At 37.8% G+C, this 15,462-nt stretch overlaps 1 protein-coding gene and 1 pseudogene across 1 annotated transcript in view; both read left to right on the forward strand.

The window, feature by feature from the left end:
* Positions 1–15,462, forward strand: part of LOC150006490 (transmembrane protein 131-like) — a gene marked incomplete at its 5' end in the record, with an annotated part of 143,234 nt that overhangs the window by 77,608 nt on the left and 50,164 nt on the right. The window contains 5 exon segments of the mRNA XM_090280131.1: positions 717–839; positions 6,901–6,981; positions 9,769–9,919; positions 10,018–10,074; positions 11,243–11,304. Coding sequence (XP_090136257.1) covers positions 717–839; positions 6,901–6,981; positions 9,769–9,919; positions 10,018–10,074; positions 11,243–11,304 — 474 coding nt within the window.
* On the forward strand, positions 2,236–6,378 carry LOC150006491 (POU domain, class 5, transcription factor 1 pseudogene; annotated as a pseudogene).

The raw sequence follows: 15,462 nt of genomic DNA on the forward strand, positions 1-15,462 counted from the left end.
CTTTGACCTAACACATGACATGCTTTTAAGAAGTTCAGTGACTCAGAGATTATAGTAAGTGTAAAAGATGAAACTTAGACCATTTTATACCTACTGTTGTGTCTGTTAACATTCCTATTCAAATTAGACTGAACAAATGATCTTAAAGCTACAGCTAAAGAGTTAAAATAAGATTGACAAAAGAATAGTAAAAACTATTTTTGCACTGACTCTTAATTTTACTTTCTGTACACTTGTGATGCATACTGTATTATAATGGTTTCAAGATTAAAACATACATGCCTGCGTTTCTTAGTAAATATATTGTTTTAAGTTTTTATGTACAGTTATTATGATTAGGTTATTGAAGAAAAGTAGTTTATCAAGGTTATCAAGATCTTTAGAATAATCATTTATATGGCATTATATACTTTACGTACTCCTCTGCAAATGTTATAGATACTGTTCTCAATTTTTTAGGTAAGGAAAATGAAACTTATTAATGTTTTATTTCCAGTCTGTCATAGAAATTATTCCAAATACATGTATATGTCGTAAATCAAATATATAGCCAAATCAGATATAGAAACAACAGGTCTGCTCTCTTTAAAGGGAGTTAAGATTTTCTGAAATCTAAATTAGACTCACGAGTTTTCCCTAAGTTAATCTGTAATAACGTATAAGAATGTTAGTTATAAAAGCAACTCAAATTGCTTTTTATTCCTCCTTTGAAACAGGTATTTGGTGTTGGAGTTCCAAATCCTTATCGTTTGAGGCCATTCATTGGGGCCAGAGTCCCTGTGAATAGCAGTTTCTCACCTATAATAAACATACACAACCCTCACAGTGAGCCTTTACAGGTGAGTTTATGATGGTGATTTTGAATGAGCTTCATTTTGGTGGAAATTAAGGCTTAGCTTAAAATTTCAATTTGTTATAGCTTTCAAGACTTTAAAACCATGTGGTTTTAAAGTTGTACTGAAGAGGGGTGTTCTTCTAATGCATCTTGCTGTGGTCTGATTTTTGGATGTCAGCAGTCTAGATATTGAATTTTTTGAACCATTTTAAAAATGATTATGGCTTCTCTGGTATTAGAGTTTAGGCAGTTCTGCATTTAATTTAAGAAGAGTTTTCAGCTATATAAGGCTGCTATTTTTCTTGCCTATTAGCTCTTTCCAGTTCAATGTAAATTTTAAAAACACAGTTTGTACCAGCATAGGCCAGGTAACTCAGTTGGTTAGAGCATCGTCCTGATAGTCCAAGGTTGCAGGTTCAATCTCTGGTCAGAGCACATAAAAGAAGCAACCAATGAGTGCATAAATAAGTAGAACGACAAGTCAATCTCTCTCTCTCTCTCTCTCTCTCTCTCTCTCTCTCTCTCTCTCTGTCTCAAATTAATAGACAAATATTTTTAAAAATTTTTTAAAAAGCCACAGTTTCTATCTGTTTCTGTAATTAATAAAATTTTAGTGATTGCAGAGCCTGGAAATTGAAGTCCAAGGAAAGGATAATAAAGAATCATGATTAAAAGCAAACTTATTTTTTATTTTAAAAACCTAACTCCTTATTTTACCCAATCTTTTATTTTTATATATTTTTAATTATTTTATTTATTTATTTTTAGAGAGAGGGAAGAAAATGGAGAAAGAGAGGGGGAAATACATCAATGTGTGCTTGCCTCTTATGTACCCTGACTGGGAATCAAACCAGTGACCTTTTGGTTCACAGTCCGGCACTCAATTCACTGAGCCACACCAGCCAGGGCTTACCCAATCTTTTAGTAGTAATTGTTTTCAAATTTGAAATCCCTCTTCAGTGGTTCCTTATCACTTCTATAGTAAGCGAGGCTGGTGTGACTCATTCAGATATTTCTCAAAGCCCCAGCCCCATCCCTTGCGACTTCCAACTCTATGTCATTTGCTACCACTAGAGCTCATCTAGTTCTGTTGTCAGTATCAGAAAGAGATGCGGGGGCTTTCCAGAATGGTTTGTAATATCCACACCCAGAGCTCCTTAGGACCAACACTGCAGGACTTAACAGTATCTTGAAAATGACAAGTGATGGGAAATACTATATATTGTGGTAAGCTAAAGAGCTGTGGCACCCAAAATGGATTTTATTGTCCTAGAACCCCACGGTAGACATGTTCATAAACAATGGAAGGGGAAATGAGGTAAAATAAGACAAGATTTTCAGAGCCTGAATTTTATGCTAAAGTAGTAAGAAAGAGATTTCTCCACAACACTTGGCTGACAATGGGTGAGTATAGCTATGAATAAAAATACTCTGCACGAATTTTAATTATTTTTAGTTAGATATTTTCATCACAAAAGAGGAAAAAGCTCCTGTGTCCTGTTTGTACAGTGAAAAGTGAATCCTCTTCATCATCATCACTCTGTCATTTATATCCGTTTGCTACTTTAGGTAGTGGTATATTTTCCCTGTCCTGGCTTTTATTGCAAATCTATGCAGAAACCTCATAAATTCTTGCTACTTCCTTGTTTTGACTACTTTTAAGTCAAAGACATTAAAAAAAAAAAAAGAAAATAACTGGTTCTTCATTCTGTCAGACCCTACTGCATGAGTTGGCACACTGATATGGCAGCGATAGGACAGAGCTCCCCAGAGTGCCCTCTCCGTGTAGTGGCCAGAGCACAGACTCAGGAGTTGCTTCCTGCTGGAAGGTTAGGGGTCCCCAACTCAGCAAGTGGCGGCTAACCTATGGTCTATGCCTTTCTCCTCAGCTTGTGAGTCATCAGGCTATCGTCTAAAACAATTATCACTTTGAATTCAGTACTGGGTTTTTTTCTTTTGTTGATATGTAATTGGCATGTAACATTTATATTAGTTTTAGTTGTAAAACTTTTAACATCCATTACCACACGGTTACAATTTTTTTTCCTTATGACAAGAACTTTTAAGATCTACACTTAGCAACTTTCCAATATGCAAAACAGTATTATTGACTTGTCCATGCTGTACCTTACATTCCCAGGGCTTATTTTATAACTGGAAGTTTGTATGGAAGGCACTCTTAACCTGATACTCCTATAATATGTTATACTCTCATTAGTCTTGTCCTTGAATTTAAGAAAATACTGTAAAGCAAGAAATTGTATCTGATTTTTTTTTTTTCATTATACAATACAAACACATAAGTATGTTTTTGCTGGAAGAAAATGTTAATTCAAACGGGTAGAGCAGATGTCCCCCTGAATTTCTTCCGTTCCAACCCAGGACTCTAGTAGAACTTTCTGGGATAATGAAAAAGTTTTGTGTCTGCTCTCTCCAATACAGTAGCCACACATGGCTACTGAGCACCTGAATTTGGGGCTAGGGTGGCTGAGGAACTGAACATTTTAGTTTATTTCAGCTAACTTAAACTTAGATATAACCACATGTAGCAGATTACTATTGTATTAGCACAATTCCAATCCAAACCCTTCCTCATAGATACTGCTCATATGATCTTGGTGTGCATCACATCAGACCTTTGTGGGTGCATTTGTAGGCGTATATGTGGACATACAAAAATAAACATTCTTTGTGGGAATTTTTAAAATAAACTATATTCTGTATGTATTGTTGGATTTCTTTTTTTTCCTAAACTTTATTAGATTAAGATAATTTAGCCTTTTGTATCTCTGTCTTCTTACTTATTTCCCTGTATCTGTAGTCTACCTTTCAGTTTTTTGTTTCCAAAAATTGTTATGCTTATTTCCTTAATACCTTGGAAGTTGTTAAGTGAAATAATATGTGATTTTTTTCTGGTTTTTCAGAAAAAGTTCCATAATTACCCCGTCAGTTAATGTGCTATTGCTATTAATACAATCAGTACTTTAAGACAACACTGTTGTAAGAAATTGGAAAGCAAGTAATAATACTCAGAAGAACATTCTAGTTCATTAGTCTTTGCCCAATGCGTTTCTTTAACAACACACACACACATCAAAAACCTTTAAGCTTGTACTAAAGTATTACTGTATCTCTGCTTTGTACTTTTTTATGTACCTTTGGGGAACTTTTATAATAAAACAATGGTTTTTCACCCATTCTCTTTATTACTTCACCCCAAAATGGCATTTAATTAAATAGATTATTTCTCATTAGGAGTTAAGGTAACCTGCCATTGAAGGAAAGTCTCCTGTCATAGGACCCATTCTGTCCCTAGGTCTTCTCCTAAAAGAAAGGAAAGCAGAAATTCATACACAGACTTATTAACGCATTGTTCATAGCAGCTTTATCTGTGATGACCAAAAACTGGAAACTACCCAAATATTCACTATTAGGTGAATGGATCAAAAATTGTTGCATATCCATAAAATGGAAAAGAACTATAAATACATCCAAGAACATGATAGATTTCAAAATCATTACACTGAATAAAAGCAGCTGAACACAAGAGTACAGTACAGACTTTTGATTCCATTTATATAAAACTGCAAAATACAAAGGGATCTAGAGTGGATGAGAGCAACTCAGTGGATACCTAGGGATGAGAAGGGGCAGAGAGGGACAGGTAGGCTGCAAAGTACGTGAAGAAACTGTGTGAGGTAATAGGTATATTTCTCATCTCAATTGCAGTGGTACTACGCTGTATGCATATGTCAGAATTTATCATGTCGTGCACTTTAAAGATGTATAGTTTATTGTACAGTAGGCTTCATTAAAACTACTTTAAGTGTGGCCGGTGTGGCTCGGTTAGTTGGAGCAGTGTCCTCTAAACAAAGCGTTGAAGGTTTGATTCCCAGTCAGGGTCTGTGCCTAGCTTGCAGGTTCAGTCCTTGGTCAGGGCGCATGCGGGAGCAGCTGATCAATGTTTCTTTCTCACTTTGATGTTTCCCTCCCTCTCTCCCTCCCTTTCTTCCCCTCTCTAAAATCAATAGGCATATCCTCAGGTGAGGTTTTTTTGTTTTTGTTATTTGTTTTATACAGAAAACTGTTTCCCAACTGGTAGTCATTTATCTTACACTAAGAAAAAAAATTTATTTTTAAAAATTATGCATATAGGTACCAGCCACAGAGGCTTTAACAGTACTTGTGATTTTGCTACCAGTAGAAACCAAATGTGTTCATACTACATTAAAATTGTTTTATATGTTTCAGAATAATACACTCTTCACTGTTTAACAATTATAGTAGCTGTTAGGTCCACTGCTAGGTCCTATAAATGTGTGACTAAAGAAGCACTGTGTAAGTATAAGAAATACAGATTTTGAGTGCCTTGGAGAGCCCTCCTTTCATCTGGTTGCTGGCGTGGGGCACCCTCCTTCCCCTGGTGGGACACCTGGTTTCCGACTTTGCCTTCTCGCCTCCACCAAGTGGTAGAGGTGATGGACCAGGAGGGCCAGAGCCAGAATGGGTTGACGCTCGTGCCTGGCTGAGCTTCCAGGGCCCTCCGAGTGGGTTGGGAATTGGGCCAGAACTTGGCCCTGGAGCCGAAGTGTAGGGGATTCCCCTTGACCCCCACCATATGAGTTATGTTGGGGGATGGCCTACTATGGGCCTCAAGTTGGAGTAGGGCTGGTGCCCCAAGGCGTCCTGGAAGCTCCCGAACTCGAGCGTCAGGAGGGAGCCAGGATGGAGAGCAACTCTGAAGAGGCCTCCTCCTAGTCTTGTGCTGCTGCTTCTGGGGCCATGAAGCTGGACAAGGAGAAGCTGGACTCACACCCTGAGGAAGAGGCGAGTGAGGACATGAGAGCTCTGAATAAAGACCTCAGGCAGTTTGCCAAGCTCTTGAAGCAGAAGAGGATCACCCTGGGATATACCTGGGCCGATGTGGGGCTCACCCTGGGTGTTCTCTTTGAGAAGGTGTTCAGCCAAATGACCATATGGCACTTTGAGACTCTGTAGCTCAGTTTGAAGAACATGTGTAAGCCGCAGCCCCTCCTGCGGAAGTGCACGGAGGAAGCTGACAAGAATCTGCAGGAGGTATGCAAAGCAAAGACCCTTGTGCAGGATTGAAAGGGAAAGCAAACAAGTGTCAAGAACTGAGCAAGGGGCCACCTGAGAACCAGTGCCCAGAGCCCACTCTGCAGCACACATTGCCCAGCAGCTCAGCTAGAGAAGGACGTGGTCCAAGTGTGGTTCTGCTGCCATCGCCAGAAGGGCAAATGACCAAGCAGTGACTATTCTCAAGAGACGATTTTGAGGCTTCTGGACTCCGTTTCTTAGGGGGACCAGTATCCTTTCCTCTGGCACCAGGGCCCCATTTTGGTACCCCCCCAGGCTGTGCAGGCCCTCACTTCACTGCACTGTACTCCACAGTCCCCTCTGTCAGGGTGAAGCCTTTCCTGCTGTCTGTCACCACTCTAGGTTCTCCCATGCATTCAGACTGGGCTGCCCTACCCTTCCAGGACAGGGGAGACCTAGGGAAAGAACCCCGGGAATTGTTCTAGGGCTTTTGGATTAAGTTCTTTTTTCGTTACGGAATTGGGAGTACAAACGGGTTAGGGGCCTGAAGTTTGGGGAATTAGTTAAAGGGAAGGTGAGTTCAGTAATGCTCTTGATTTTAATCCCCACATCACTTATCACTTTGATCTTAAATAAAGAAGCCTGGACACACACACACACAAAAGAAATATGAAATTTGTGTTTCTAAAATTTGATAATTTTCCTGAACTACTGTTAAATGTCCTGTAGGTGGATTTTCTAAAATTCAGTATTTAAGACAGATGTCCTGTTTCAAAGTTTAATATTTCAAAGTTAAATTGTTTTCGTTAAAAATACCACCATTGCTTACACATGTGGGTTACTGACTGTGGTGATGCGACATACTTATCCTACTTTTATATCTGTAAATGTTTTTAAATCTTTTCTGATAAGCAATTAGGTCGTCAAACTTATTTCTATATAACAGCAAATCAGACGCATCGAGGATATGATTTTTAACTGAACTGTCATGTGCTCTTCTGTTACAGGTTGTAGAAATGTACTCTAGTGGAGGAGATCTTCACCTAGAACTTCCAACAGGTCAACAAGGGGGTACCAGAAAACTGTGGGTGAGTGCTAACACATTTTCCTCTCACATGTGGTCACATGAACTCAATATTTTTTCTTAAAAACACCAGAAACTACTTAACTCCTTATCACCTAAAAAAACATGGGTGACTTTTTAATTGTTTTCTTAACATTAAATTTACATCAAATATATTTGAAAATGGTATGAGAGTGAGATAAAAGTAGTAATTTTTGGAAAGAGCAGTGAACGAAATTGGTGGGCTCTTTAACCAACTGTGTGGAAAAGAAGAGGTTTTTCTATCAGAATTATACTGGTAAAGTTGTCTCTGAATCCAATCATTTATAAATGGCTTCACTCTTAAGTTATTTTTTTAAGGAAAAAAAGAAGAAGAAAAAGCCCTGTGGGAAGGATCCATTCAATTTTTGAAGGTCCCGAATTGAACATTAAGAGGGAACATTGTTAAGCCCTTGTGATGACTTAGAAATTTTTTAATTCTTAGGTGTTCTATGTCCACTTTTAATATTGTTGAATATTTAATAGTAGTTTGTATCAGTGCATAGAAAACCACTTTTTCTTAGAGAACACTACCAAATATTAACCAAATTAATGAATATGTAGTAATTACTTTATTTGCAAAGGTTTCTCCCATAGAGAGTTTTGGTTTGTTTTTTTTTAATGTTGTCTGCCATGCTTTAATCAAAGAGGGGAAGTCGTAGTAAATGCAGTTCTTATACCAAGATCACGTACATTATTGAAGACACTGTGACTGTGCCACTGTGAATGAGCTCTGAAGATCAACTTTTCTTAGTGACTTGTGCTGTTAAACAGGCATTACCTCTTGATTCTGTCTTCTGACTAGTTTCAAAGAAGGAAAGGTTGTATAGGGCATTTTAAGGTGTTGACTTAAACATTTAGAAACAAATTTGTCAGTGATTGGCTAACTGCTAAGGCACAGAAGCACACTATCAGGTAGAAGTACGTAATATGTACATGGTCCATTTACATCCTTTCACAAAAATGTTTTCAAATATTATTATTTGAAAAGCCTTTGGGAGAAATAGTGTCTAAAACGATGCTTCAGAAAATTAACTATAAGCCAGTACATTTGTATATAATTCTAGATAGAAAAACTAAGAATTTTCTGTCAAATATAATTGGTATTTAGTAAGCAACTACAAGGGAATTCAGCTTTCTACTTAGTTAAGAACTATAATGAATGGTAGCGGAGATGGCATAATGTTTTAATAAATCCCAGTGGTTACAAGAAAAGATAGTAGTGACTTTTACTTCTAGAAATCCAAAGAGAAAAAGTCAGTTAGCCTTGACTTCACGCCGACCCCATTTCAGTATATGAGAAAACCCAGAGACCAAGTCAGATCCCAGAGATGGGTAACTTATGAGAGGATGGTTCCTCTCTAGGGGCCCTGGGAGTGTTTCAATCACCTCCTTTAGTTTTTGAAACTAAAAAGTTGAGAGTAAAAGTGAGTGAAGAACAGTTAAATCTAAAAACACAGGGATTTCCTAAAATAGACCAACAAGGTTTGTGCCAGATTGTTCTAAAACCAGAAAAGATTATACTTCAAAAAAAGCTTTTCTTTATTTAATGAACTTTCCTTTTATTGTATGTGTGAGTGTTCTCCTATTACAGGCCTGGAAATTGCAGCTATCACCCATGCCTAAAACCTTCCTGACCCGCAGTTGATAAACTACAGATTTGCTTGGGAAGCTTTGTTTTTGTTAGGTTTTAAATGAAAGTACTGTAGAGTCTAAGTTCTCTTGGTTATAATTTTTAAAAGGTTCCTGTGAAAGCTTCCCTTTGATGGTGACATTTCTGTTGGTTAGAGAATTTCAAGACTGAATTGTATGACATCTGTCCAGAATGTATCCAGCCATATAATATGAAAAATAGAAACATTTATTGAAAAAGATACACGAAATATTGTACATAGGGCGATGACACCTGAGTCCCCTTCAAAGTGTCACCTTGGGACCTCATACAGTTCTCCCATACCGTTAACGGCCCCGTCATATTTTCCTGAATCTCATTGAAAGTCTGAAGTTTTTTCCCTTTCAAAGGTAATTTTAGTTTTGGGAAAAGCCAGAAGTCACAGGATGCCCAATCTGGGCTGTAAGGGGGCTGAGTCACCTGGGTGATTTGATGTTTTGCAAAAAAATCCTGCACAAGACATGGTACATGAGCAGGCACATTGATGAAGCTGCCGATCACCACTTGCCCATAACTGCGGCCTTCTTGATCATCCAAATAGCTTCCATGGAGGAATATTCAAGCTTAACGCAAAATTTGATGTAGATTAGTTGCTCTACTCAGTCATTTTGAATACAACAGCCACACAGTACACATGCTCATTCTATGGCATCTACCACCCCTACTGGGCAGTACAGTGAAGTCATCATTGTTCACGCATGGACATTCCAGTCCACTCTCCTTGGCTGCCAGGTTACATGATGTCATGCAAACCATTCTCATTATATTAACAAAGGCTGGACTTTTTCCAGACAGACCTTGTATACCTAAGCACCACCAATGAACTGAAGAACAACTGATTTTATAGATTAGTGCTACCTTTTAATAATGATTTTGCAAGTGGCAATGCACATTTCTCACATTTCAACATCCTGCAAAATTGGAGTGTGTGTTACAATGGAATATAATTAATTGTCAATGTATTTTTTTCTTAGTAGTTATATAAAATAATTAGGCATCTTTTGGCCAATGCAATCTTATTCAATAAACTGGTGGTTTTGCAACATTACAAAAGCTGTGCTACATTATGGTCTGTTAACTTATGGTCTGTTAACTTGTCAGGAAATTCCTCCTTATGAAACCAAGGGAGTGATGAGAGCCAGTTTTTCCTCCAGAGAAGCAGATAACCACACAGCCTTCATAAGAATAAAGACTAATGCTTCAGACAGCACAGAGTTTATCATTCTTCCTGTCGAGGTTGAAGTTACAGCAGGTGAGTGGAAAACTGAAAGCACTATATGTTTGTTTGGTTTTCACTGCATCTCACTCAGTCAAAGTGAAATATAATTGTTTACTTTTCTGTTTTACAAGCTCCTGGAATTTATTCCTCAACAGAAATGTTAGATTTTGGTACACTGCGAACACAAGGTAAGAAAAGAGACAGTGTCTTTATGGGTCTTTAAAAAACAAAATCCCTGTTCAGTACTAACTGGTTCTACTTTAACTTCTTTGTAATTGAGCTTTGAAAGTTCCTTCTAGTGGGTTATATGATTTTGTAGAAATCTACTTTGGGGAACTGAGAATTCTTACAAGGCTATGGGATAACTTAAGTAAAGTCTTCTAAATGGAAGCGGGAGCACAAAGTAGTTTTCCAATTTTATAATCCAGTTCCTCCCTACTTCTGGATTTTTCTTTAGATATTGATTATTCAATTGTATTATAGTGACATGATGTTAGTCCCACATGACCAGAGAAAGCAAATTCCAAATTTGAAAACAATCAAGTTAAGGATTTATTAAGGAAAAAGTGGTAGTGTATTTAAGCATTAAACAATGTGGGTTTGAACTGCACAGGTATATTTATATGTGAATTTTTTTCAATAAATATTCAGTTGGCCTCTGTATCCCAGGGTTTGCATCCATGATTCAGCCAACCAAGGATCAAAAAACGTATTTTCTATCCATGGTTGGGAATCTGTGGATGTGGAGGGCCGACTGCCTAGTACTACACCTTTTCATATAAGTAACTTGAGCATCCACAGATTTTGGTATCTGCTGCGGGTCCTGGAACCAATCCCTCTTAGATACCAAGGTAGTGTGCTTAAGTTTTTGGAGAATCTGGAGTTATACAGGGATTTTCAGCTAGGTGAGGATCAGCAACCCTAATCCCTGTGTTGCTTGAAGGTCAACTGTACTTGTCATGTGGAATGTCTGTGGGCCATATGTAGTCACAATTTTGTTGTGTTATATTGAAGACCCATTTTTGAATGTTAGATTCAGTTTTAATATGAAAATTTCACATTGCACATTTTTAATTTGCTTCATTATACTTTGCTGAAAAACTGGAAGTTTTAATGTCAATTTTACTGAATTTGGTTTTGGTTTTGGTTTGGCCTCGTTAGGTGGGGGCAGTTCTTATAACACACAATGTCCTTATGAGTAAGGGAAGCCCATCTAATTATCTTTTTATTAACTTGATGGCCATTGTGTTTCACATTGTAGAACAGATTCAGTCTAATATCTAAGAAAGTAAAAGATTTTAACTCACTATAAACTACACCTTGTGTAAGAAATATTTCTTTTTTAAATTTTAACAGATCTACCAAAAGTTTTAAATCTTCATTTATTAAATTCAGGAACAAAAGATGTACCAATAACAGTAAGTTTTTACTTATTTTTTTCCTAATTTATAAATTCTTTATTTTTATACTTATGACAAAGTTAAAAATAATTAAGCTCTTGCTCTAATAGAATTTGGTTTTGTTGTGACCTGGTGACACCTTGGTACTAAGTGTGATGTGAGAAACAGTGTTCTGCCTTAACCACCAAACTTTAAGGATGAGAAGAAGGGAAGTATGCAATCTTCTCCAAGTCAAATTTGAACTAAAGTTCACAAGGTTCCTATTTAGGAAGAATCTTTATTTTTTTTAAAGGCCTGTGGAGCCCTGGCCCACTGGCTCAGTTGGTTGGAGTGTTGTCCTGTACACCAGAAGGTTGCGGGTTTGATTCCTGGTCAGGGTACCTACCTGGGTTGTAGGTTTGATTCCAGGTTGGGTGGGGGGGTGTATGGGAGGCAACCAATTGATGTTTCTCTCTCACATTGATGTTTCTCTATCATATCAATGTTTCTCTCTCTCTCTCTCTCTCTCTCTCTCTCTCTCTCTCTCTCTCTCTCGCTTTCTTGCTTTCTCTTGCTCTCCTTCCCTCTCCCCCTCCTCCTCTCTCTCTTCTTCGTTCTCTCTCCTTCCTCTCCCTCTGAAAATCAATGAATATATTCCTCATGTGAGAATTGATAAATAAATTGCCTGTGGATTCTGGTAAACCCTAGTATCTGTGTGCCATGTGCAAAGAAAAACAGGTTATAAAGATTTCATTAGGTTTGGTTGATAAGAGTTAATGTATGAGTAAGTAAAAAGAGAGAGAAAAAGATTCAGATAGACAACAAACCTGCCTGCTGCCCATGGCCTGCACAAGGGAGTGCACTCGTCTGTGGCTGAGGCCAAAAGAGAGTGAAGTGAACTAGAGGCACTTTGTAATAAGTTTTGGGTGCTGGCTCTCGAGAAAGAACTGGGAGAGCAGCGGACTAGGTCCCAGTACAGAAGCATCCCAAGTGCTAGGTGAGAAATCACTTAAGCAAACCGCTCCCCTCCAAGTGGCTTCAGCTGGAGGCAGCAGCTCAACAACTATATATAAGAAGGTCACACGACAAAGGCAGAAAATAAAAGCAGATCAATATAAGAAGCAGAAACAAGACCAGTGCCCAAAATGGGGAGGTGGGATGACACTCCAGTAAACAGAAACAACACCCCACCAAAAGGAAAGGAGGAATTCCCAGAAGGAGGGATAGATGACATAGAAGCAAGCAAGCTATCTCACATGGAATTCAAAACAATAGTAATGAGGAAGCTCAATGAACTTGACAGACTAAAAGAAAACTATAACAAACTCCAGGGAAACTACAAAGAACTACAAGGAACTTACTGAGAACCAAACCAGCATAAAAAAGGACATAGAAACTATCAATAAGAACCAGGAAGAAATGGAGAATACAACCTCTGAACTGAAGAACACAGTAGAATCAACCAAAAGCAGGCTAAATGAAGCAGAGGATGGCATCAGTGAGTTAGAGAGCAACGTAGAAAAAGATTTCCAAACAATGCAACAGAATGAAAAAAGACTGAAAACGAATGAAGAGGGTTTAAGAGAACTGCAGAGCAACATGAAACAAAACAATATCCATATCAGGGATAAAAGAAGAAGAGGAGGAGCATGGGATAGAAAACCTGATTGAAAAATTAATGACAAATATTTCCTAACTTGACGAGAGAAAAAGTCATGCAAGTCCAGGAAGCACAGAGGGTCCCAATGAAGATGAACCCAAGGAGGCCCACTCCAAGGCACATCATAATTAAAATGGCAACATTCAAAGACAAAGAAAGAATCTTAAAGGCAGCAAGAGAAAAACAGCAAATAACATACAAGGGAGCTCTGATAAGGCTATCAACTGATTTCTCAACAGAAACACTACAAGCCAGAAGGGAATGGCAAAAAATATTTGAAGCAATGGAAAACAAAGGCCTACGACCAAGACTACTCTACCCAGCGAGGCTGTCTTTCAAAATGGAAGGTGAAATCAGGAGTTTCTCAGACAAAGGAAGACCAAAAGAATACATCTCCACCAAACCAGCATTGCAAGAGATGCTGAAAGGACTGCTGTAAGAAAAGGAAGAAACAGAGAGAGGGAAAGGAACACAGGTGCAAAAGGAGATGAATAAATACCTGTCAATAATAACCTTAAATGTATGGATTAAATGATCCAATCAAAAGACATAGGGTAGCGGAATGCATATGAAAACATGACCTACATATATGCTATCTACAAGAGACACACCTCAAAACAAAAGATTTACACAGACTGGAAGTGAAGGGATGGATAAACGTATCCCAAGCAAATGGACATGAAAAAAAACTGGGGTAGCAATACTTATATCAGACAAAACAGATTTCACAGCAAAGGACAGAAAAGAGACAAAGAAGGACATTTTATAATACTTAAAGGAACAATCCATCAAGAAGCTATAACCCTTGTAAACATATATGCACCCAACATAGGTGCACCCAAATATATAAGGAAAGTCTTGGAAGACTACAAGAAGGATATCAACAGCAACACACTCATAGTAGGGGACTTTAACTTAACCCCATTGTCAACAATGGACAGATCTTGGAAGCAAAGAAACACCAAGGATATGGAGGCATTGAACGACACTCCAGATCAAGTGGATTTAATTGATATATATAGAACTTTTAACCCCAAAGAAGCAAAATATACATTCTTTTGAAATGCACAAAGATAGACCACATGCTAGGACACAAAACAAGCCTCAACAAATTCAAGAAAATTGAAATTATGTCAAGCATCTTCTCAGATCACAATGCCTTGAAACTAGAAATCAACCTCAAGGAAAAATCTCAAAGACATTCGAACTCATGGAGAATGAATAACATGCTATTAAATAATGAATTAGTTAACAATGACATCAAGGAAGAAATCAAGAAGTTTCTAAAAGCAAATGATAATGAACACACAACAGCCCAAAACCTATGGGACACAGCAAAGCAGTCCTGAGAGGAAAGTTCATAGCAATACAGGCCTACCTACAAAGGATAGGAGAATCTCAAATAAAAAATCTAACCCTACAGCTACAAGAACTAGAACAACAACAACAAACAAAGCCCAAAGCAAGAAGAAGAAAGGAAATCATCAAGATCAGAGTAGAATTAAATGACGGACTAAACAAACAATTCAAAAGATCAACAAAGGTAGGAGCTGGTAGGGAACGGTTTAGTAAAGCAACTAGTACAGATAACCCTTTGACATGGACAACGGGGTGGGGATTGACTGTGGGAGAAGCGGTGGGCTGGGTAGGGGCTAGCAATGAAGGAAAAAGTTGGACAATTGTAATAGAAAAACAATAAAAATAAAATTAAAAAATAAGTGTGCATCATTGTTAAGTGTAGTAAGATAAGTTATATATTTACTGATTAAATATTGGGTTCTTAAAGAACGTGTTCATTCTGTGACAGTATTCTTCTAAAATGTATATAACAAGTCTAATCATATTTGTACACCTGGAGCTAATATAATATTGTATGTCAATTAATTGCATTAAAAAAGATAAAACGGAAGAGGGAAAAATGGGAAAACTGTAATAGAATAACAATTTTAAAAAAATTCAGATATGTTGGCAGGAGAAATCATGAAGCAAAAAATTAGGGTAGGCAGCAGTAGCATGCTGTTAACATATGTCATAGGTATCCCTTCTAACTGGTACCTGTTGTCGTTAACCTAGATACATACCATAAACTAGGGTCCCTACTTTCCCCTCAGACATACACCCAGATAACTTTTATGCCTTATAATGGGATTGGAATGCCATTAGATGGTTTTAGGCAAAAAAAAAAGAAAGGGGGGAGGCTATTTATATTTTGCTTTAGCCACAACCTCACCTTCTAGAGAGATCTCCAAAATACATTCATAGGGAGTGACGAAAAAGGATAGCAGTACATTTTTATTACAACCTGTGCTGATGTCAGGAACATAAATTCAGCAAATTCTGATAAAATAAGGTAGATCAGATGAGCTTGAGACTTAAGGGGCTTTTGCCCATCTATGACCAAATACAGAATTTACCACCAGGTGGTGGAATAGAGACCAAAGAAAGGAGAGTATACAAACCCCGAATGAGGAAGCAAGAGGTTGTCACCCCAGGTAACCACCTTTTAATGCACAGCAACCTGCTCACTAGTGGGAGCA

This window comes from Furipterus horrens, unplaced genomic scaffold, assembly GCF_987537825.1.
Source record: "Furipterus horrens unplaced genomic scaffold, mFurHor1.1.pri manual_scaffold_6, whole genome shotgun sequence".
NCBI lineage: Eukaryota > Metazoa > Chordata > Mammalia > Chiroptera > Furipteridae > Furipterus > Furipterus horrens.